Raw genomic sequence first — 25,352 nt, 5'->3', positions numbered from 1 at the left:
GGAAAGATGAATTTTTAGACCTTGACCAATGTATTTTTCACTATCCCATGTGAAAATTTTATTGATTGATCAACTAATTGTAATGAGATTTTGGTCGGTTTTATCTCCTCAATATATAGCCTTTTCACCATAGATAGAGGCATCAGATTGATGCTAGCTCCTAAATCACAAAGAGCCTTGCCAATGGTGATGTCTCTAATAGTGTACGGGATCGAAAAACTACTTAGATTCTTCAACTTTTATGGTAATTTTTTTTGAATGATGACACTATATTCCTTGGTGAAATTACTTTCTCATCTTCTTGAAAGAATCTTTTTTTAGACAACAGCTCTTTCATAAATTTGGCATAGAGATGCATTTATTCAAAGGTGTCAGCAAACAAAATGTTGAGTTGTAATTTTTTGAAGGGCTCTAAAAATTTTAAAAAGTTATTCTCTTTATCTTGCTTCTTAAGCTTCTGAAGGTATGAGATTATTGATTCATAGATTTTTATTTTTTTTCTTTTTTTGAATTCTGTTGGTGTAAGAGCTTCCTCTAAGTTCTCTTCCCTCTGTTCTTTTGGAGGATCTTTGATTGGCTTCTTGTTCTCCTTGGGAAACCCTTTATTATAATCAATGTTCCACTTCATAAGGAGATGACTTTACATTCTTCCCTACACTACAAAAAAAAACTGGTATAAAATGGCATAAACATAATGGCAAATTTAAAACACCGCCGTTATATTGATAAACTGAGGAGGTTTGTGTGACTGCCCTAATTTGCCTGTGGAACAGCGGTTCTTTAGCAAATTTGGCGGTTTTAAATGGCAGTATCTCATTATCTGCTTCACTAATATAAAAAGTTAAAAATCTAACTCTTATATTTTACTAATAAACATTGTGCTAATGAATCTATGGAAACTCCATCACAATGTGAGAACCATCGCAGTGTGAGATCTACGATCTCATCCACGGTACTCTCTTTTGGCGACTGGCGGCAATCTCCTCCATCAACGTTTTTCTTCCAGCTGCGATCTCCTCCATCAAATTTTCCTGCTCCACTGTGTTGTGCTCTGTGAAGCTTCTCCTTCTTCATCTTGGTTGAACTAGGTTTATATACAAATCCACATTCTCCTCTTTTGATTACTCATATTTTGTATTTGCTAATTGTTACTACTTCTATTTCTTTAATGCTAGGTTTTGATTTTCTCTTTGTTAGTAGAAATTGAGGGTAAGGTTTCATGAAATTCCTTCAATTTTTTTCTTACATGCATGTATACAAATTTGCATTGGCTTTGCGGTTTTGATTTGTAGATATGCTCTCGGTTGATGCTTTACTGATTTACATAGCACATGTTTGATGAATTGCTTCAATGAATTAAGAGCAGTTATTTTCAGGTCATAAGAAAGACAGTCGGGTTTCAGAAGCAACTCGAATAGCTGTCCAAGAAGAAGCGGAAAGGCTGATTTTGCAGAAAATTCCACTCCAGAAAAAATTGTTTGAGATTAGTAAGTGTCCTTTTCATGTGTTATCTCCATCTATTTTAATTTTTCCTTTTGAGCTTATATGGATACAAACTAGCCACACCAGGCCTTACAAACAGTTGTTTTGTGTTATTACTGTCAGTGTTTAAGTATGGCTTGAAGGGTGTGAGTGATGATGTGGAGAGATGCTTGTCACTGGTGAGATTCAACTAAGATTTCAATTTTCATAACAGTAGGTTTGCATGTAATCTTACTTATTCAAACTGACTTTTCAGTGTGTGGAGGAAAGAATGCGTGGACTGATAAGTAACCAAATTAGAATGTCAAAACAGGTTAGTTGTTCTCTACCTGCTTGCAGGAATATTCTCTCATAACTCAATAAAATTTCTAATATTCTCTGATAACTCAAAAAAATTTCTTACTTTCAAGAATTTTCCTACTAGCGGGTTAATTTTGAGAAGACAAGACATCAGACTGTTGTCACCTCAAATGTTTAGCCGCAAATCATGATAATAAATAGGAAAGTAAGAGAGGAGTGGGAGAAAAGACAGGCAGAACCAGAGAAGCTTCGGAAACAAATGACGTGAGTATTTTGCACTTATCGGCATTTGAAAGTTGTGCCTATTTCTTAATTTCAGTCCATTTTAAAATATAGGTTGATGGTAATGCATGAGTTGATGGTGACAAGGACAAGGATGAGGGTTGTAATAAATCATCAAAAGTTTTTTATCCCATTCTTATATCTTTCCATTATCTACATGGAAACTCTTTTCATTAATATTTAGTAAGCTGCATGTGAACAAGGAAGAGGATGACAAGATGAGGACAAATGCAGCAAATGTTGCTGCTAGTGCTACTGTTGGGGGAGACGACATGCTCTCAAAATGGCAACTTATGACTGAGCAAGCCAGGCAGAAACGTGAAGGCACGGACACATCATCTGGTTCTCAACCAGCTAAAGATGTAAGTCGCAAATCTTCAGCATTTGGCAAAAGTATTAAGGATAATCACGAAGGAGACAAAAAAGGTTCTACTAATTTTGCAACTTCAGGTGAGTTTTCTTTTAAGCCATTTTTTTTTGTCATTTAAGTTGTCAAATAATTCAACTGCAAGATGGATGTAAACTTTAGATATAGTATTCAGTATTCACTAGAAAGGGAATTGGTGGGTTATTCCGCCAATTGCTTAGCTTTCTGTCCTACTTGCACTTCTAGGTTTCTTATAGAAGCTTTTTTATTTTGGAAGTTGTCCTTAATTCTTATATGAAAGCCTCAGTTTGTTGTATGAATGAGTTAACCGTGAGCTAAAGAGGTGCTTTTGGCTGATTGGCTTGCTAATATGGTTTGTTGAAATTTCTTTGTCCTTGGTTACTCCAGCCAAAGTTGGGATGGTTCTTCCAGCCAATATTATAAGTTTTTAAAAAGGGATTGTTTTCCACCCTTGAGGAATGTCCCATGAAATCACTTGTTCATTGAATGCATCACACCTTTCACTTGGATGTTCTCCTCCACACATATCACATGAAGCTTGACTTCTGATGGCTGCCACTTGATTATGTCCAAGTTGTTTTGTGAGTGAATTTATTCGCCTGGACATTATCTCATTCTGTGCTTGAATGGTGTCTATGGTATCCAGTGCCATCACACTCTTTTTTGTAGCCTTTTTAAATGAGTACATGAAATTGTTGGCTGCTACCATTTCTATCAATTTCAATGTTTCTTCAGGTATTTTTTTTGCAGAGAACTCCCAAGCTGATGAGTCAATCATCGTTCTTGAGGTTTGAGAAACACCATCATAAAAAGTTTGGATTTAAAGTCATTCGAAGAAAGCATGATGTGGACATCTTCTAAACATCTCCTTGTACCTCTCCTAAATTTCATAGAATGACTTACCCTCTTTTTGGGAGAATGAGTTGATGTCATTCCTTAATCGGGCCAGCTTTTGGGGTGAAAAGTATTTAGTTAGGAATTTGCTGACTATATCCTCTCATGAAGTGATGCTACTCAAGGATTACGATTGGAGCCATTGTGTGACTCTGTTCATCAAAGTGAAGGGAAATAATCTCAGCCGGATAGCTTTCGGACTAACTCCATTACTTTTCAGAAAGTTTGTTATGTGGATATTCGGATCTTCTTGAGGCCTACCTCCAAATTGGTCCCTCTATACTAATTAGATGAGTGAAGGCTTTAGGTCAAAGATATTTGCTTGAACTGTGGGCCTTACTATGTTATCTTCATAGCTGTAAGAGGTGGGTGTGTTGTAATCTCCAAGGGTTCTTTTTGCACTGTTTTGATCATCTGCCATTCTTTTTTCTTTCTGTCTCCTGGCTCTTGCTTTCTTTCTTAATTGAAATAGAGTTAACTCTATCTAATGATAGTACTGGAGATGAAATGTGAAATCTCTTCCTTCTTGCATGTAAGATATAATAAAATAAGATTAAATGCACCTTGCGGAATAAAAAAATTATAGAAAAAGAAATTTAAACTGATTAAGAAAATATAAAAAAAAAAGAAATAAAATAAGATATAATTTTAAACAAAAATTAGACAAACTAAAGAAGGTAAAAGAAACGAAAAAGAAAATTGAAGAAAAGAGAAAATCAAAAAGAAGATAAAATAAAAAAGAAGAAGGTAGAATAGAATAAAAAATTAAAGAAACTAATGTAAATAAAAGAAAATAACGTAAATAAAATAAACATATGTAAATCAGAAGAATGAATGGAAGTAAGAAAGGAGACAAAAGGCATGAAAAAGAAAGCAAGAACAAAGAAAATAAAAAGAAAGAAGAAAAAGAACGTGAAAGAAAAAACAAAGAAAACAAAGAAACTAACAAGTGAACTAAAGAAAAGTACGTAAACAAGATCTAAGTTAGGATTTAATTTGACGTTTTATTGTCAATCCCAATTAATTTTCGTCAATTGTATCAAAAATTTGATGAACAAAAATTAAAAATCACGGATATCAGCAAGTGCGTCAGATCGTTTAAATAATACTGCGGTAAGTAGATATCGTTCCCACGAGAATTAAAGGATTGAGTAAGAAAATATCAAATTAAGTACCCAATTTGATTAAACGAATCTAAATTGAAGAGGGCAAGATTGTGTTTTATTGAGAGTTTGAAAACTTTGAATGCTTGAATGCTAATGGACAGAGAGCTTGAATGTTTATTTGAGAGAAGACAATGATGGTGAGAGTCAAAGACTTCAAAGATGTTTATGCTTTTAGAGAAATCAAACTTTGTTTACTTATTTTAAAGTTTACAAAGTTCTTTCACAATAAATCTTTAGTAACTAATTTCCAATTTCTTGACCCAATTTCTCAAGCATTAATTAGTCATTATTATTTAATCAAGAGATTTAGCACAAAAACCGATTTAGTTTTCTAATAAGATTTGAAAGTAGCGTTCTTATGTTAGTTAGTTCTGTCTAGTTAAATCTTTAAAAGAAAAACACAATTTTCAAAAGTTGTTCTAATCCGAATTATATGCCATTTATTCAAAATTAGAGTGATTAAAAATTATGCATGTGTCACACACTAATTGAACCACTATTCCTAGCCGAATTCAAAGAGTCATATGAAAGAGTTTTCAAATTTTAATTCAAATATCAAAATTTTCAATTATAATAAAAGAATTCAAAAGAGATTAGCATACCTTTCGATACCACTAAACCGAATAAAGAACGAATAACTCAATCATGAAATAGATCAATGCAAAACCTCAAAATAAAATAAACTTAGATTAATAACCCAAAAAAAAATATAAACAAAGCTTCTAACCCTTTGACAAAAGATTAGTTACCCATGGAAAAGGAAAGAAAACAATGAAAAGAGATTACAGAGGAGTTGGGTGTCGCTCCCTGTGAACTAAATTCACTTATTTATATCCTAATTCTAGAATTCAAATTCAAACTAAAATAAATCTTATCTTTCGGAGATGAAGATATGATAACTATCCTAATCTTATCCTTCAGATAGAAAGATAAGCTAAGTAATTACTGACTTGTAAATTCAAATTCAAAACAATGACTAAAATCAAATCTGACAATCGATATGTTTCTAGAAAGAATTAATAACTAATCTTTTAGAGTCTTCAATATTTTGGATGTGATTAAGACCTCTAATGATGTGAATAATTAAGCTTGGGCTTTAATTGTATTTTTTGAGAGTTGTAATTATATTTAATCCGAATTTGTATCAAAGAAACTTGGGTAAAAAAAACCCAAAATTCCACCTTCCAGGAGAGAGCGCACGCCAGGCGTGGAGCATAGGCCGCCAGGCGTGCATGAAGTATGTATGGGAGTCCGCCGGGCGTGAAGTCGTATCTGCCGGGCGTGCGTGCTTCATTTCTATTTTTTAGGACACACTTCTATTTCTTGGGGCATATTTTTGTTGTTTTTGTATTTTTCTTTAAAAACGTCTTGATTTTTAGTTTTTTACTAGTTTTTAAACCCAAAACTCCTGAAAATATAAAAACATTATCCTAATTCTACATATTTGATTATTTATTAAATTCTTTTAAAAAATATAAAAAATTTGATTAAATTCTAAAAAAATAAATAAATAAAAACTTTAAAAATTGTTTAAGATCACGTGCCATCCATTGCCACAGCTAACAATGTTGCCATCAATTATTCCATTAAGATCGAATTCTTCCAGAGTTTGATTAACCTTAAAATCTGCAAGTTGGGATTAAATCACAGAATTGTAAGTAATGGAAACAAGATGACTGTACCATGATCTCATAGATGCTTGCCTCTGGATTTAGATTTCAAAAATAAAATGGTGGGATATGCTTATAGCTATATGAAATAGGATAGAAAATTGAAGATTATTTACCAAATCAACCAGATTTATACAAGATTAAGCAATTGAAAGTACAATAAAAAAAAAAAAAAAAAACCATCTAGAAACAAGCTTTATTTGCATCTGACAACATCTTCAAGACTCTCTTACAGCCTTAGGATCTCCTCTCTCTTCTGAAGATCACATTAAATTAAAGTAATTTTTAAAAGCTTCAATAAAGACTAGCAATTTGAAATTAGAATAAGGGCCATTTTAGTGTACAAATCTAAATTTATACAGATATTCCTTTTTAATGTATTTCTTTTTGACATCTGTTGTCTTTTTTGCATGATAAAGCAGAATATCAGCAATATATGGGCGCTTATGAGATTAGTTGAACCGAACGAGATTTTTATTGTCTTGCTTTTTGTCAGTGCCAGTTTAGAGATTTGGGTCTGATTGGTTGTTGGGTCATGTGATGTGTGATGGTTTGATCTTTTATTATATGGCCCATAGATAATAAAGAAAAAATGAATGTGCGAGAGGAAAACACAACTAACATGGTTGGCGGGAGAATATTAGACAAAGGTGAGATGCTCAAAAACAGAGAGTGTTCTTTTTATTAGATAAAATTTATTATTAAAGTTTTCTTTATAGTATTTTGAATTTAAGAACCAAATAATTTTACATATAAATTAAGAATAATATTTTAAAATAACAGTTAAGACGTTTCTTTAAATTTATTCGAACATTACAACTTAAAAAAATGATAAAGATAAAGCTAATTTAATATTAACTAAATTTATTTTATTTTAATTAGGGGATGGGCATACACAAATAATATTACAAATTATTTTTGATAATTTTGCTTCAAATAAATTAATACTTAAAATAACTTGATCACATAACATTATTAAAGATAAAATATCAATTTAGAAAGAATTAGATGATATATCATGTAACAATCAAATAATAAATTAGAATAATTGAGATTTTTTTAATTAAATTTTAAAAAATAATTATTTTTCAGAAAAAATATATTCCATCTTTATATTTGCATCTTACCTTGAATATTATCTTGATAAATATAATAAAAATATCAAAACAATAATTATTAATTACTATATTACAAATAATTATTTCAGATTACTATATACAAAATAACATAAAATAGTCGTTTATAACTTAAATTCGTCAACATATTCATACAAAGAGAGAAACAAAATTAATAAGTCTCAATTTAAACTCATTTCTATAGAAAAGTTATATCTACTCTCTGAATTAAGATCTTTTAATATAAATTTGATCAACATCTGTATTCAAATATCAAACAAAAATTAAATAAAACAGTTCCAAACAAATATGTATATATTCATAAATAAAGTTAATTTAATTTATTTTAGAGATTAATTAATTAATTAATTAATTTTATTTTTAAAAAAATTCTTCACATAGAGAAGTAGCAAAACATGAAATTGGGTTGCAAGATATACGAAAAATGTCTCATCTTTTTAAATTTTCTTTCGACTATATATCTTCAATATAAAAGGATTGGATTATAACTAAGATGGGTTATACTATGTGTACGCCAAAATCAGCTATTAAAGTCAGTTATTAGTATAGAATACATGTTGAAATATAAATACACATTAAAAATAAATTAATCACATATGTATTTATACACAAATACATTGATAGCTGATTTTAGTGGCTGATTTTGGTGTACAAATAGCATTTTTCAACTAGGATTTGATTTGGTAAAATTTTTAAAAAGATGTTTGTATTTTTCAAAAGCACAAGTATCTCGTTGTGCATCTAGTAAATTAAAAAGCTCATTTACTAATGCTTGCAACTTTTAAAAGTTATGAGTGCTTTTGAAAACACCTAAAAAAAAAATTTTTTAAGTTAGCTTGTTCTTATTGTCAAAATTAAAAAAATTTAATATAATCTCATACATTAATTAATATCTAAATTTAATTCTTATATTAACATTTATTATAATATTTTTAAATTTTAAAAATTATTTTACCAAACACATTTGTTATTGCTTATTTTTATTAAAAGTCAATTTTATTTTAATTTATTTTATTTTTAATTTTTGATAATGAAAAAGTAATCTGATTATTTTAATTTTACTTTTTTAATTCAATGTTTGACACCTAATAATCAACTTGATAACTATATGTGCAATCAAAATATGAATAATCAAACTTAAATTGAATTTGTGGTCTTTTTAATTTTTTGAGATTAAAAAAATGTTTATAAGTTAATTTTTTTTGGAGTTAGCTTTGATTTTGACAACTGTTTCGTGACAAAATATGAAACCAATGGATTAGACTAAATTAGAGGGCCCAAAAACTAATGGTAGCGGTCTTCGACTTGGTTTACGCTTGGGGCCGCGTCTGAGTTTATTGATATGTGTGTTGGAGAATGGGAATGACACCTGCAATGACACTCCGATGTCTAAGTTAGCAAGGGATTAAACATGTTTAAAAGTATTGGAACTTAGATTTACCTGAGTGCATCAGTGTATTTATAAGTGATGAATCAATAATCACCGTTAAAGTAGTTCCACTTCTGATAGTGGATAACCGTTCTTTTATCTTAGATTTGTTGAGATATCTCTTCTAAAAATGGGTGAGAGATTTATGGAGGCAGTTATTTATTTGAATCTGCTAGCACGTGTCGAATCTGACCTCTTCAAGAGGTCGGGTAGATTAATAAGGTCTAATTCATTGGCTTAATTGGACTGGCCATTGCATTGTGTCAGGGTATGAACAACAACCATAGTTAAAACTTAAAAGTATTCTTTGCTAGGAATATTAAAATAAAAAGTCAATTTTGTAATTGTATAAAAGATAAATATTTTTTTAAATGATTATATTAAATTAATATAACAGTGCCCAACTACATATTAAATATTATTTAACTCATATTTATTATATTAAATTAATAATTTTTTTATCATATATATATATATATATATATATATATATATATATATATTTTTGTTTACCCAAATGGTATGCACAAGGCGGGGTTCGAATTCTCGACACTTGCACCCAAGTATATATATATATATATATATATATATATATATATATATATATATATATATATATATATATATATATATATATATATATATATATATATATATATATATATATAGGTGCGGTCTGTGGTGGCCAAGTATTATTCGTGGCTATGGTGGCTAAAAAGTTTCATCTAATGTAGGAATGACATGTGTGACTTTGGAATCATTGGGAACAGTGTTTGACTATGCTAATGACATAATAACTCGACTAATGAAAAACCGTAAATCATTTGCAACACAAAATTAGATTAAGTAAAGTGCAAAAATTCCATAATGCAATTGGATAAAAAAATTTGGTAACGACATTTGAAAAAAAAAATCAAAAGATCTCTAAACCATGTGTTGAAAGCTTGGTTCTGTGTTGAGGGAATGAAGAACTACAGTTCGAGTTATGAGGGGTGTCTACTATTGGAAGGCTGGGCTCTGCAAGTCACCGCAAAGCATTGAATCGTTGGAATTCGGTGAGAAGAAGAGCGATTGCGGTGGCCGATGGAGCTCTGCACGGAGCGTGTGTATGCAGTGCATCAGTGAAGGCGAGAAGTGAGTCGTTGGGATCCGGTGAGGAGAGCTGGAGAAGAACAGTTACGGTGGAGCTCCATGCAGAACGCATGTGTCAGTGAGAGATGCAACGGCCAACCATCGTCGTGGATGGAGGTGTGCGATCGCCATAGGAACAGCGGCCGCCAGCCATCATCACTCAATTTTTGGTGTCACTTTCTAATTTTACCCTCACCTAACAATAGATGACTTACCACAAGTTGCACAGATTCAACATTAATTAAGTATTTTACCATTCATAACATCATTTGCCACGTGTCATATATTTATTGGTGGGTCAACAATTAGTCACCCTTAACCACCATAATTTATGGCACCGTAGAACTGGCCATATATATATATATATATATATATATATATATATATATATATATATATATATATATATATATATATATATATATATATATATATATTCTATTTGGGTCAGAAACCCTTTAATTATATGTTCATGTTTTTGGTCTCCGGACCCATTTATTGTAAAGGCTTGCATTGGTCCACTTATGCATATGAAGTTTCTCCAAAAATAAAAATTTAAAACCAAACGGAGTCTTTCCCTGCCTCAGCGTAGGAAGCTCGGTTCTGTGGTGAGCACAAATTATTTCCCACACAAGTTTACGCTGCACCCACTTGCATGGCTCATGGACACGTGTTGTCATTACCTTCTTCCCATCCAAAATCTGTAAATCTTTAAAGATTGAGGATCTGTATATTATAATTTCCTTTAGAATAATTATATAATATTTGTGAGATTGAGACTCTTCTTTTGTCTCATGATGACACGCTCGAGCGCCTTCGAAAACCAATAATGTCATGGTTCAAGCAAACTTAACTTAGAGTTCTTATCCAACAATTCCAACTTCAATCGTGGATCAGGTGCACGCAGAAGAAGAGGTGGAAGTTGTTTTCAGAGAAGTGGACGATTATTCTATGCATTTTCCAGACTGCAATGTCAACTAGCTATGTGGACAAATTGGCCACATAACTTGCATTGTTTCATGTATTTAACCAAGAGATACTTTCACCCCCTCACAATCTCAATCATCAAGAATGAGCACTTTTATTAGTACTGTACCTTCTTTAACAGCATCTCGGGCCAATTATACTACCTCTACTCATCCTCTTCTTACACCTTTTCACAATCTTTTAACACGTGTACCAATTTCATCATCCATTTGTGATACATCATAGTATTAAAATTCAGGTGTTTCAAAAATAATCGTCTCTTTTATATGTAAAATGAACATTCGCATGTAAGAAATTAGAAAATTATAGAGATGAATTTGTAAAGTATAATAGTTTTTGAAATGATTTGAATGGTAATGAATATAAAATTTTTAATGGAAAAGGAAGTTATAGGGCAATGTATTAAGTCAGCTTTATGAAAGATTACTTCTTTTAAATTGATTACGAATAGTGAGAATATGTTGTATAAATTTGATAAAAAAAATATATATATTTTTTCTGCTAATTCCATTGCCTAGATGTTGTAGGAAGAAATGCGAAAAGAAAAGATGTGATAACTTATAGTTACACTAAGCCAATTGGACGGAATTAGTTTTTTTCACGACTGCGTCTGCACGGACTACGGAGGGACAGCGTCACGCAGTCATGCTGCAGCGGTAATGGCATGGGGTGCGGCGGTGTTGAGACCGGCACAGGATAGCGGCTGAATGGCAGTGTTATGATGCGTCGGAACAGCTGTCTTTGGCACCAACGACGAATTTTGGGCGGCGTGAAGCGGAGATTGATGACGTCGAATTTTGGGTGTGGACTGAGATCGGGAGATTACGGTGAAATTGGAAGTAATCATACAAGTGTGAATATATTTAATACTAATTCTAATTTTTTAAATTTTAAAATTTAAAATTAAATAATTAATTAAAAATTTTATTTTTAGTTTTTAATTTACCTTTTTTTTTAAATTCATTATTCACCTTGTTTACAGTTATGACTATTTTTCAATATTTGTCAAATCTAATTAATATCTTTAAGTTTGCAAAGGATAACAATTTATTTTTAATTTATTTTTTAACTCAAAAAATAAAAACGATACTTATTTTAAAATGGAAGAAACATCATTTTTGATCACTCATATAAAAAAAATGAAATTCACATAAAATAATAATATCTTAGAATAAAGATTTGAGATATAATTTTTTTATATAAACATACAGAAATTAATTTTTAATTAATTAATACTAATTAATTTTTTATCATAAAATTACTTTTTAATTTTTATTTTTTCAGAATTTAAGATGTATGATAAGAATTTAAAATATAAAATTTAAGTTTAGAATTTAAAAAATGAGTTGATGTTTACTAAAACCAAAAATTAAATGTGTCTACAGTGCTTAAATGTGTCATAAAAGTTAAAAACAAGGTGTTAAAAAGACAGGAAAACTGTCGTCCCTACAGGCTTGTTGGTGAATCATGATTGCCATTTGCCAAAGAAGTCAAGAGTTGCAAGCACTACCACCATGGCACCAGAAACTTCCTCCTTCGAATTTTTCATCATTATCTATGAGCGTTATCCACAACCAGGCAAACCTTGGTCGTTGTCGCATTGCAGTTTGTGTACAAACTACAAACATTTTATGAATCGAGAGAAGTGTCTTTTACCTAGACTAGGCTCTTTTGTCCTCTTTCATGTGCCTAATTTCAACCCCCTCTCCTTCCCATTCGGTGCGCTCCTGTCTTAGATACTGTTATCAATAGTTCAACACACTATGACAAGTAATGACGGAAATAATGAAATATGTGCTACTTGTTTGTCTATTTATTATTAATAGAATCAACCACACAAAATGTACTCCAAAACTTTAGACGCGCAACAAAAATGATTTAAAAAAAAAAAGATAAATATTTGAGTTGCACTACATATTCAAGTATTTTTATAATTAAATTTAATTAAATTAATATAAGATAAAAAATACGTTTTTTTAATGTTTTTTTAGCATAAAAATTTTTATTAAAAAATACAGAAATTTATTAAATCATGAATAAAAAAAACTCAAACGATGAGAACGAAATTTGATTGGACTTAGATTTGATTTAGTAAGTTCTTTAGTTTTTAAAAGTAACTTATAAAAGTTAATTTTTAAAAGGATAGCTTTTTAAAAGTTGCAGCATTTATGTTTAATAAATTAAATTAAAAATAATTTTTAACACAGCACAAGTAACAATAAATATGTTTAATAAAATAATTTTTAAAATTTAAAAATACTGTAATAGACACTAATAAAAAAAACTTAAATTTGAAAATGAATTAATATATAAAATTATATTCGACTTTTTAATTTTGATAAACATAAGTTATTCTTGAAAAGCTTCAACTTAGATACTTTTAAAAGCACTACTCTTATATTTTAAAAGTTGCAAATATAAACATATGATTTTTTTTTATTTATCAAATACAAAATAAAAATTTAGGATATATCTAAAACGAGCATATTAACTTTGTGTGCATTAGATGTGCCACATTTATATAAACCATCAGATTTCATTAATTAAAAATCAAACACTAACTAATATAAAAGAGAGTATTGACGAACTCTAATAGATACAAAATATTCTAGTACATAAATAAATATCTTTTAATATACAATACTTTAAATGACAACATAATCTTTAATTTTTAAAGAGTAATATTTCAAATAGGTCCCAAAGATTTGGTCGTCCAACAGATTTGTTCTCCAAAAAATTAACTAGGTTTCCAATCTCCAAAATTGCTAGATATATGTCATATAAGTTCTCAAACCAGGTTGAGCCCGTTAACACGACACTCTCTCTTCTCACGTGGAGGTTGTAGGTGTATCGTGTCAGGTAAAATAACACGTAACTAAAACGGCGTCATTTCGGAACAATACCAAACGGTGCCATTTTGAGGGGACATATTTGTCCCCACTTTTGTTTTATGATTCTTAAAACATTGACATTCTAAAGTCAAATATGTCCCCTAAAATTTTTATTATAAGTCAAAAAGGTCCCTAAATTTAAGTGGATACCTTGTATAAAAAAATTCATCCTCCCATTTTCTCTTTGTAAAATTACAAGTACCCCAAACCCTCACCTAAGTTTTACGAACTAACTTTCATATTCTTCACTCTCCATTAACGTTTACCCAAGTCCGTAATGATGTTTTGATAGTATATACAGGGACTCCTTAATAGTGGTGTGTCGTGCATATTATCATTGTTTGAGATAAGTTAAGTTAGTTTTTGCTGGATTAAATTGACAGTGAAAAGCGAAGTAAGATGAACGTGCATGTGATGTTTAGAGCAGATCATAAACAGTATGTTTAGGTGTAGTTTAAATAAGAGTTGTGAAGTGGTTATGAATAGGTATTTGATAATAACGAAAATAATATAGGTGTTTGAAATTTTTATTCTGTTGTGATATTGTATTGTGTTGGTTGCTTGGTAATTTGTGACAGAATTTTATTTTTTGGTATTTAGTTGAGTGAAGACGTAGTACCTATATTTTATTTTGGTGAAAATTTTATTAGAGACAACAAGGGGATACTTGTGTACATCGATTAAAAAGTTAAAAAAAATTTTCAATGCACATGACTTGATATGTTTCTTTAATTTAACCTGAAGAAACTTTTCTTGGATTTAGATTACTATGATTATAAGGCAATGTATTGGTATGAGAGATAAAGAGATTAGAGCTCTACAAAAGAATAAGATGTTAAATGAGGATACTAACGAATTCTAATTATTGATTGTCATTGTACTTGAGATGTGTCATTTCATGTGTTTGGGGCTGCATACTTTGACATACTTTGGGTAATTTCATTCTAATTCTGATTTTAGTTGCTTAATTCGATGGACCAATTTGACATATACACTATAAATTCAGGGATCTTTTGACTTATAACAAAAATTTTGGGAGACCTATTTAACTTTAGAATATCGATATTTTAAAAATTAGGAAACAAATATGGGGGACGAATTTGTCCCCTCAAAATAATGTTGTTTGGTGTTGTCCCAAAATAACGTCGTTTTAGTCATGTGTTAATGGACTAATGTGTCTTAAGCACGACACGTTTTGTTTTTTCTGACACGTCACATCTATAACTTCTACATAGGAGAGAAAGTGTCATGTTAACGGATTCAACCTTACTTGGGAACCTATATGACATATATTTAGCGATCTTGGGACCAAAACCTAATCAAGTTTTTGGGGATAAATCAGTCGGACGCCAAATCTTTCATTTTTAAATAAATAAATATAAAACACATAAACACAAAAATATGAGTATTTTTTATTCATTAAAATTAATTATTATGCAATAAAATTGTTATAATATTAAAAAATTATATTAAAATAATATTTTAAACTACAACATAAAATATAAAATAATTAAATTTTATTTTCTATTATTAAAAAATAATTAAATTATTATATTTAAAACTTATTAACTAACTACTTTTGTTAAAAATATTATTATATAATCTAATGTTTTATCAAAATATCTGTGAAATTTAAAATATTCATATTTATTTTAAAACATGACTCGTTTATTCTTTTGCACTTCTTTTCCTTTTTTCCAATACCACAATTTTAATTATCACCAACTAATCCTTTTTTCCAATACCACAATTTTAATTATCACCAACTAATATTAGTTGTCCACACTAATCATCCATTGCTTCGGCAATCATAAGTTCTAAATGTTAAATTTTAAATTTTAAATTCAAATTCTAAATATAAAATTTTAACCCTAAATTTTTTATTATAAAGTTAAAATTTTAAATCTTAATTTCTATACCATAAAATAATTTTATTTTATTTTATTTCAATTTTTTACTTAAATTTTAGATATTTTTATTATTTTTAATTTTAAATATTTTTTAGTATTTAATTATTATTATTAGTTAATTTATTGAATGAATTCCGAAACCTTTTTCAATATAAATATCAAATTTTTATAGTTGTATTAGCCGCCACACCATAGCATTATTCATGTATAAAGGTTATTTTTGTTTTCTGACGCTAACTAATATATAGTAATAGTCAATAAATAAGACAAATTTATAAAAATAAACTTGTTATGTGAAACCTACATTATACATAATAAATAAGGTCAAAAAATTAAAATTTTCAAATATTTTGAAAAAAAATTATATTATATAATAATATTTTTAACAAAAGTAGTTAATTAACAAGTTTTGAAAATAATAATCTAATTATTTGTCAAGTAATATAAAATAAAATTTAATTATTTTATACTTTTATATTGGAGTTTAAAATATTATTTTAATATATTTTTTAATATTATAAAATTTTTATTGCATAATCATTAACTTAATAAATAAAAAATACTTATTTTTTTATTAATATATTTTATATTTATTTATTTAAAAATAAAAAATTATGTTTTTATTTAAAATATTAGATATTAAAAAATATTTATTTATTTATTTATGTATTAGGATATTTCATATTTAATAGAGTCCATCAATACTCTTCTTTTATATTAGCTTTTGATTTTTATTTAATGAAATCTGATAATTTATATAAATGTGACATATCTAATACACAAAACGTTATTGTATTTATTTTAGATATACCCAAAAATTTATATTTTTAAAAAACATAAATACCTTTTTAAAAATTTTTGTCAAACCAAGGCTTACTTCAGAAATGACTTAAACTCAGTTTGGGTAAACAACGTAATTAAGTTCCTTTTGAAGAATAGTTTAAACAATAAATGTTTATATTAAAAGTAACTTATAAATAAATTATTTTATATTTGATTTTTTAGTTCTAAAAGTACTTATTTTAAAAAAAATGTGATAAAAAAAATTTTTATTATAAAAAAATTATTTTTTCAAATTTTTTATAAGTACTTAAATAACTTTTTAAAAAACTATAATTTAATTTTAAAAATTATATGAGATATTAATACTATTATTTTTTATAAATTAAAAATTTAAAAAAATAACTTTTAAAATTTCTTAATTGACTCTTGCCAGCCAACTTTATTGATTCTGAAAATCTGAAATCATGATAAAATTAGTCAAATATGCAATAAATTCCTTTCTATTAATGACAATGGTTGAAATGGTAAAGTCTAAAGTGTCATATCATATTGGCATATTTGTTATTCCAGCTATTTTATTAATAGAAACAAACTTATTTTATGGTTAGTTATTTTTGTTTAATTTTTAAATTTTTAAAATATTTTTATTATTCTTATATTCTGAAATTATTTTTATTAGTATTTAAATGTATTTAACATTTAATTAATTTTATTATATTTCAAATTTTTAAAATATTTATTATTTTGATTTTTTAAAATTATTTTTACTAAATATTTAAATTTTAGAAGATATTTTTAATAATTTACTCGTATTAATTCCATCTTATAATTTTTTTTGTCATATAAAATACACACATCACTCTATATATATAAACTATAGTAAAAGCTCTTTTTCAACCACTAAAGATGGAATTTGATATGATTTTTTTTGGAAAAACTACCATTTGTAACCATGAATTTTGCGAACGCTAATAAAAGTATCCATCAAACAAGAAAATTAACGTTGTACCCATGAAAGATGGGTTCCGTGTGACAATAGTACCAAAACCGTGATTTTTCGTTGACTTTTTAATAAAATTTCCAAATTACCCCTTCTATCTTCTTCTCTAAATTCCAAATTTTACAACCCTCATCCTTCGTCTTCCTCCTCTGCTGCTGCCAGCCACCAGACATGAAGACGTTTTCTCCCTCCGACACCTTTTACTGGTACAAGAATGAAGATGTTTCCTCGTACCGAAGTGGCTTGGAGCTGTGGAACCATCATCATCATCATCACCAACCTGAACACGACCTCATACCTCAAGCAATGCCTCTCTTCCACCAAGATCTTTACAGCTTCGCGGCTGCTCTAGGAGTGGGTTCAACCACCGTGTCCGACGATCAGTCACCCTCGAGATCGGCCTTCCTGGTGACGGTGTCGGCCGTGGGGAGCGGAGCAGCAAGTGGAGCAGGTGGGATTAGCTGCTAGGACTGTGGGAACCAGACGAAGAAGGATTGCCCTCACATGCGGTGCAGGACATGCTGCAAGAGCCGTGGCTTCGATTGCCAAACCCATGTGAAGAGCACTTGGGTTCCCGCTTCCAAGCGCCGCGAGAGGCAGCAACAACTCACCTCTATCCAACAACAACTTCTTGCTGCTGATGTTCTCAAGCGCCAAAGAGATCATGCCTGGTGGCTGGCAGCAGCAGAGGTGGAAGACGAAGGATGAGGGTTGTGAAATTTGGAATTTGGGGAAGAAGATAGAAGGGGTAATTTGAAAATTTTATTAAAAAGTCAACGAAAAATCACGATTTGAGTACTATTGTCACACGAAACCCATCTTTCATGGTACAACATTAATTTTCTTGTTTAACGGATATTTTTGTCAGCGTTCACAAAATTCATGGGTACAAATGGTAGTTTTTCTTTTTTTTTTTGTTGGTATTTTTAAGAGACAAATATATTTACGACTGGTATACGAGGCTCGGTAACAATTCCATTCTATAATTTGAATGGGGCATAAGACCTCACATGCTAATACATGGGTCCGTCCTTGAGACAATATAGACACAATCACAATGGACAAAACGGCTTTAATAAGCTAGCGCTTTTTCTTACATTCAATTTTGTCAATATTTTATCAATATAAGTTGGCACAGATGAATAAAAATTTGTGTCTTTTAATTATCTCTTTCGAGTAAGTTTGTGTCTTTTAATCATTTTTTTTGAGTTTGATATTTATTGAAGGATGAAAATAAAGTTTACTTGTTTGAGAGGGTTACCCATTTTATCTCTACAATTTATATATAGTATTCGAGAAATTAATCATTAAATTTCTGACCTAATGAATATTCTAGTACAAATCTAAAAAAAAAAACTTTGTCAATATTTTTTCATGCAATTAAAGTTAGAAATAATATTGAGTGGTATTTAAAATTTTGAAGACAAATAGGATATAACGAAACCAATAATTATGTTTTATGGACAAAAAATGGCCATAAAATTAATTATCATATAAGCACATATATATATATATATATATATAGTATTAAAATATTTAATTATACTATTATAGAAAAGCATGATTATTTTGTTAAGTTTATTTACTCTAGTAGTGAATTAATTTGTTAAAAAAACGTAAGAAACAACACACACAAATACACAAAGCAAAATTTTTCATATTTATTAAACGATTATATTTTTTTTTCTGAAAGATATATTGATATTTATACCGAATGTTTGACATTTATAAAAGAAATATTTTACTCTAATTAATACTAGAAAACAATTTAAAAGTAATTGATTTGGTGTATGTTAGTAGAGCTAGTTTTGAATAGATACCAATTTTATTTAATTTACAAATATCATTGTCTTCTTTCACCGTATACGTAATAACTAATAGATTTATTTAATTATTTTATTAATCTCTATAATTTTATTAAATTTGTAATTAAATTTCTATATGTTTTTTTAGTCTCTATTACTATATTAATTTTAATTTTACATTTAGATTCTTATCAATGTAAAAAATTTTAGAATTAACAAAATATTTTTCTATAAATAAAAAGTAATCAAAAATTAAGAATTTAATTAAATATTTAACTATATTTTTTGAAAGAAATATTTTTAATATTATTATTTTTGATACAAAAATAACTTAATTAAAAAATTAAAAATAATATAAAAATATATTAAAAATATAAAAATTTAATTACGAAATTAATAAAGTTATAAAGATTTAACAGAATAATTAAATCCTAATTCTGATGAACTGTAGGTATTTGAGTCCTATTACCAAAAACTTTATTAACCTGATCCGACATGGTTAAAGCAACGAACACTTAATCAGTGAGTTCACCGTGCAATATTCCACCTAGGCACCTACCCAGCTAACTATAGCACTAGAGGAAACTCACTACTTTCTGTGATAGCGTTAGAGATACTAGCTAGTCTTCTTTTATCGTATTAATCTTTTGAAAGAAATAGTATTGTAACATCTTATAAAATTACATTAAAATATCTTATAAAAAATTTTATGATCACAACATTTTAAATTTGATTATTGTTAAACCTTAAAAATATTTAGAGTAAGACAAAAAAATCTATGCAAAAATTTTACAGAATTATTGAGTGAGAAGTCGTATTAGAAGTATAATAATTTATGTGTCTTTTTTTATTGATTTAAATTTTTAGAAGTAATATCATGATAAATAAAAACAGAATTCACACGAAAAAAAGCACACCTTGTTATTTATTTCACAAAAAATAATTCAACATCATAGAATTATCTAACACATTTTTTAAGAATAACAACATCACTTCCATTTTTATAATGTCACTCCTCACATTTTATTTTGCATTATATATTTGTATAAATGTGTAATAAAAAGAGTGACATTATCAAAATAGGAGCGACACCGTTCATTCCATTTTTTTTCCAATTGGTTCAGAACTTTTAATTTCATGATGAGCCTTATTGAAGATACACACTCTCACACCAATCAATAAGCAATAATGAACAATTTGAAAGCCATGTTCAAAATTTCCTTGGCTATAGTGACTCCTCTAAATCTTCATTTGTGAGTAGCACTATGATTATCTTGCATATCTGCAAGATCAAGCACACAAGTTGGACTTCGGGGCATTAACTGAAGAGTAGTCTTGGGCAAAATATATTCCGACCTCTGAATTGTCTGCTTCATAAGGTTGTGACATTTCTGCACCATATCCTATATTCAATAAAAAACACAGAACAGTAATCTCTTTAATTGTTTGATTGGTAAGTATTTTATAATAGAAATTACAGATATTTAAAAGAAGGAAAAAAAGGGTTAAATTTTGTTCCCCAAAGTAGATTACTTTACTCATTTTGTAATCTTGTTAAACAATGTCTAATATTTTATATTCCTTTCACAAAAGGTGAAGATTCTGATAGAGTAAGAATGTATAGAGAAATAGAGAGACTGTAACTCTCTTTTATTTAAACATCTTTATCTAGTGAAATCCACGACATAACATGTTACTTAACACTTACAATTCTTATATTCTTGTGGAAGCCATATAGTTTAAGGTCATCAACATATTGATCTGTTACATATAACAGAGCCGCTGCTGCTATTGTGGAAGGTGAAAACTCCAAGAAATCCATAACTGTGTAGTTATTCACTGAAGTTATTAGCACCAAGCAATGATTAAGATATTAATGGAAGTGAACTTAGATAACAGTAAGGAGATTAGTCATGATACCTAAACATGTTTTAAAGATAACATCAGACACACGAGAAGCAAGATAATTTAAATCGCCTAATGTGGAAGCTGAAGAACAAGAAAGTCTAAGAATGAAAAGATGAGCAAAATCGAAAGGCTTTGTTATAACTCGGAGTTGCCACTTGAGAGTTGCCATAACCAGAAGCTCCATCCTCTGAACTGTTTTCGGCTTAAACAAGAACCTTGGCTCAACCATTTGTAGGTCCAATAGCAGAGGCACCTTGGTTTCTTCCATTTTCGCTGCAAGCGAAAGGCATGCAACTGATAGCAGCTGCAGAGGCCATGTTTTATCTTGCTGCACAAATTTGAATCAAAATTGACATCATGTAATAATCATAATGTATCGATTTTCGACATAATTAACGCCGTGATACCTTCAATGTGTGCGACAAAAGGAAACGATCAAGATAAATTGCAGAAAGATATGCCGTCTCAGGTCTAAAACTGTAGTATGCACATACCTGCATAATATAGTGATAAAAGTCGTTACAATTACTAGACTCGAGGCGCGCGCGTAAGTTTCATTTTGAAAACGAATACAAAGAAGGGAAGCGTTTGAAGAGTTCAAATCTTCTTCCTTTCTCTGTGTTCTCTTAAATGAAACTCACAAACCCGGCCGGGGTTAATTAGTTTGTACTTAGCAATTAGAAATTAGCAAACAATGCATGCACCTTTAGGATCCAATTTATGGCTTCTTCTCGCGCATTGCGCAACCACTTAGTCTTGCGAAGTTGTATTAGAGACCTTGTTCTTTCCTGAACTTGATCAAGTTCAGAGTCTAACAAGCTCAAGAGACGGTCTTCTTCATCGACACTACCAGAGTCGCTCCATAGAAGAGCATTGTTCGAACCAGCATCGTCGAATTCATAGTTGCTGTGAATGTTGGAATCCAAGTACACTACATCGCTTGTTGCTTCATTGCAGTGCAAGTCAAGAAGAGTACAAGCTGAGTGTTTTGGGGAGACAGACATGGCGACTGAGAGAGTCTTTCAGTAGAGAATACAAGATATGGATACAGGACCAATCATGTACCATTATATATATATAGGGAATTTAATTCGTTATGTCGATATAACAATGATCAGTGCCTTACTATAATGTATAATTTGTTCATATCTATAATTGAGAACCTAACAACGAACATGCATTGCATTATTAACATAATATTAATGTGTTCTTTTTGGAAAAAAGAATGCAATTAATCCTGTAACATTGGCTCGTGTGCATTTAAACCTTTTAAATTTTGAAAACATGTAATTCGATGTTCGAGTTATCAAGTGGCAGAGAAGAAATAATTAGAATCTTCTGTTAACGTTATTTTTATTATTTATTTATTTATTATTGTTATTATTATCATTATTATTTTAGGTGGGATACGGGCATTGCGTACATAGTGAAATTAAATGGACTGGAAAAGCAGAATCTAAAGGGGCCTCAAAGAACTTCGCAAGAAATTTCGTTCTAACAAGAGCAGCCAAAATCAGTAGGACCACTCGAAAAAGGCATTGATTCTCCTTCTTCAAGACTCAAGATCAGGGGCATTCTTTTTCTTCTTTTTTCTTTTTCTTTTTATTTTATTAATTTTTTAGCAAGCTATTCGTGTACAATGTGAATTATTGGCAGCTTCTCTTCTTCAATTACACGAGGCGAAAAAAACAGCCTCCTACCGTAACTTTTGGTAGATTTCTTTTTTTTCTAGTTTTGAATAATGCTATATCAACCATGCATTTGGCGCCTAAATTTGACATCAAGTAAAGTTTTCAACCTTTCGTCAAAACAATTATCTAAAAACATATTAATAGAAATTAATTTTTTTATGGAACTCTTTTTGGTATATTGGTAAATATTGGTGAAGGAGGTGTTTTGCCAAAGCATGGATTGGAGTCAACACGCGGGAGGCGTGGTGTCTGAGCCGGTCAGGAGCGTGTTAGCACCCCGTCAACTTGCAGGCGGCGTGATGATGTGGCGACCAGGGACGGGTGGCAAACCCCTGCCAACACGCCGAGGGCATGGTCCTGTGGAACCTATGAAGCGGTTGCTGGGTTCCAATGTTGCAGCAGCAGCACGGGGAGAGGGGGCGTGTTGCAGACCTATCTGCATGTAGGGAACAGCTCCCCACCCCGGTAACCAGCGAGAGCCCTAAATCCATTATAAATTCAATCTTCTTCCCTTCCATTGATGATACTGAGTGTATTGGTAGCTTAAAAGAAGAAGAAGAGGGTATTGATAGCAGTAGTGTGTAGTGTGAGTACTAGTAGTGATTTAGAAGAAAAAAAATTATTAGTTTGTATTGACTAAAAAATGGTACGTAATTATACGGCGTCCAAGGAACATATTATCAATTATTTAGATCATCCAATTTATGTAAGTTGATAAATTATATTTTTTTATGAATTTGAATATTTTAAATTTTGTCATTGTTAGCATCGTATAAATATATAGTAGGATTACTGCTGCCTGAATTGACTCATGCCGGTCTATGATCATGCCCACACCGTCATTTCTAACAACATGCATTCGCAGATTCCTGAGAAAGAAGTGCCACGCATCAGCTATCTCCCCTTCCACCAAGGCAAAAGTGATAGGCACAATGTTCTGATTCCTATCTTGTACAACAGCGACTAGAAGTGTACCTTTGTATTTTCCGTATAAGTGTGTGCCATCAACCTGAACTAGGGGCTTGCAATGCCTAAATAACCTAATGCATGGATTAAAACTCCAAAATACGCAATGAAGTATTTTTACACCGTGCGCCTCCTCATTCCCGTTGTACAGTGGTCGTGTTTCTATTTGGACAACTGAACCAGGCATCTTTTGAACCATGACCGAGAGTCACCATGGCAAGGCTTAGTATAAATCCTCTTAACTGTAAAAAACTTTGGCTATGGACTTCTGCTTTGCCATCCAAGCCTTTCAGTAACTGATGGTATAGTTGAACCTTGACTGGACTTCCGCTGTTATAGATTTCACCTTGATGGATGGGTCAGTCTCGACCAATGGCCTTATAGCCTCATCAACTGTATCCGAGTCCAACTTAGAATGATCTTGTGAAATCGTTCCTATTGTGCACGTGTGCCTATCGTTATATATGCGTATCTCCCAACAACCTTTTTTTATATCAAACTGGCTCGGATAAGCCAGTCGCACCCACGCCCATACATCTTCCATTTTGCATGGAATGTCTGTGGCTCAGACTCATACACATTGTAGTCAACTCCTCTAGAGATTGTGTAACTTCTAATTGCTGCGACGACTAACTTTCTAGAACTATATTCCATTCCAATCCGGAATTCTCCGTCCTCAAAATTAGCAACGCCTACAGAAAGCAGAAATCATCGTTCATTAATCAATCCAAAGTATAAATTAACAAAATGTATTATTCAGTCATCACATACCTATGTTTGCATATTCCGGAAATTTCAGTGCATGCATGGCGTCGAGATCCAACTCACGCATAAAAGGAGGAACGTTCATTGGTTGACTGCTCGAGGAATGAACCACTACATTCTCCGCTGCTGCCTCAACTCCCACATCACCATTCTCATCTTTGTCGCCGGCTTCATAAGTGGCTTCGAAGTCCTCTTCGCTATCACTATTCATTCCTACGTACACTACAACTCTATCATCCTCTATATCTAAATCACTTTGAATCCCTTCTACCTCTACGGTTTCAAACTCAACGTACAGCTCAATTTGTGGCTGTCGTATATGAGTTTACCGATGATTTTGAAACATATTCTACATACTCGCTTCGTCAGTGATCGGCATGGTATCAAACTGTGTTAGACCACCAAAAACTACAATTGGATTCAGGTACAGAATTCTGTTCACTCGCATTAACATACCATTCTCCATGCTTTGACAGAGACCGTTCTGAAACTCCATTAACGTCATGGTGCATGGAACTACAAATGAAAACGGATTCTGGTACACAAACCTCACTCCCTCGTGAGTATTCTGTATTATCTCACCGTTGCGATACACCACCAAGTTTGCGATACCCTCGATTATACAACCAACACACTCAAAGAACACTCAAAGCACACTCTTATTCAAAATGAAAATGATACCGAGCTCTGCCTTATATAGAGTAGAGCATTCAACACGCCCCCACGTGCTGCCTGCCTCAGCCAACCAGGATCTGCTACGTGTCAGCA

The 25,352-nt window shown here is 30.6% G+C and overlaps 2 protein-coding genes across 14 annotated transcripts; one reads left to right on the top strand and one right to left on the bottom strand.

The window, feature by feature from the left end:
- The first annotated feature begins 365 nt into the window (after positions 1-365).
- On the top strand, positions 366-3,829 carry LOC112800606 (transcription initiation factor TFIID subunit 4b). 12 transcript variants are annotated; one of them, XM_072196464.1, is made up of 8 exons: positions 371-1,088; positions 1,176-1,209; positions 1,377-1,487; positions 1,606-1,661; positions 1,739-1,795; positions 1,907-2,046; positions 2,249-2,514; positions 3,188-3,829. In XM_072196464.1, the coding sequence occupies exons 6-8, from the start codon at positions 1,970-1,972 to the stop codon at positions 3,244-3,246; spliced, it is 402 nt and encodes a 133-aa protein (XP_072052565.1). In that variant the 5' UTR covers positions 371-1,088; positions 1,176-1,209; positions 1,377-1,487; positions 1,606-1,661; positions 1,739-1,795; positions 1,907-1,969; the 3' UTR covers positions 3,247-3,829. The 12 variants fall into 12 exon arrangements, with proteins under 12 accessions (XP_072052567.1, XP_072052565.1, XP_072052561.1 ...); XM_072196460.1 differs by having other exon boundaries at positions 1,893-2,046; XM_072196465.1 differs by having other exon boundaries at positions 481-1,088; positions 1,367-1,487; positions 1,893-2,046.
- Positions 3,830-20,150: 16,321 nt separating this feature from the next.
- On the bottom strand, positions 20,151-22,440 carry LOC112800597 (cyclin-D1-1). 2 transcript variants are annotated; one of them, XM_025842934.3, is made up of 5 exons: positions 21,867-22,440; positions 21,570-21,656; positions 21,175-21,490; positions 20,963-21,078; positions 20,151-20,657 (listed from the first exon to the last, which is right to left on the bottom strand). In XM_025842934.3, exons 1-5 carry the CDS (start codon positions 22,164-22,166, stop codon positions 20,502-20,504), a joined length of 975 nt encoding a protein of 324 aa, XP_025698719.1. In that variant the 5' UTR covers positions 22,167-22,440; the 3' UTR covers positions 20,151-20,501. The 2 variants fall into 2 exon arrangements, with proteins under 2 accessions (XP_025698719.1, XP_072052580.1); XM_072196479.1 differs by lacking the exon at positions 21,570-21,656 and having other exon boundaries at positions 21,867-22,310.
- Positions 22,441-25,352: the final 2,912 nt, after the last annotated feature.

Source organism: Arachis hypogaea, chromosome 1, assembly GCF_003086295.3.
Source record: "Arachis hypogaea cultivar Tifrunner chromosome 1, arahy.Tifrunner.gnm2.J5K5, whole genome shotgun sequence".
In the NCBI taxonomy this organism is placed as follows: domain Eukaryota; kingdom Viridiplantae; phylum Streptophyta; class Magnoliopsida; order Fabales; family Fabaceae; genus Arachis; species Arachis hypogaea.
The sequence above is the reverse complement of the archived record's forward strand: the minus strand, read 5'-3'. Positions and strand labels throughout refer to the sequence as shown.

What these genes read in the sequence shown, in the direction of transcription:
- LOC112800597 (XM_025842934.3), bottom strand. Translation starts at nt 22,166, where the DNA reads ATGTCTGTCTCCCCAAAACACTCAGCTTGTACTCTTCTTGACTTGCAC. An exon ending in CCATAAATTGGATCCTAAAG is followed by an intron (nt 21,657 to 21,866) that starts GTGCATGCATTG and finishes TATATTATGCAG; the next exon opens with GTATGTGCATACTACAGTTT. An exon ending in TCCACAAGAATATAAGAATT is followed by an intron (nt 20,658 to 20,962) that starts GTAAGTGTTAAG and finishes TATTGAATATAG; the next exon opens with GATATGGTGCAGAAATGTCA.
- LOC112800606 (XM_072196466.1), top strand. Translation starts at nt 1,970, where the DNA reads ATGATAATAAATAGGAAAGTAAGAGAGGAGTGGGAGAAAAGACAGGCA. An exon ending in AAGCTTCGGAAACAAATGAC is followed by an intron (nt 2,047 to 2,248) that starts GTGAGTATTTTG and finishes ATTAATATTTAG; the next exon opens with TAAGCTGCATGTGAACAAGG. An exon ending in TACTAATTTTGCAACTTCAG is followed by an intron (nt 2,515 to 3,187) that starts GTGAGTTTTCTT and finishes ATGTTTCTTCAG; the next exon opens with GTATTTTTTTTGCAGAGAAC.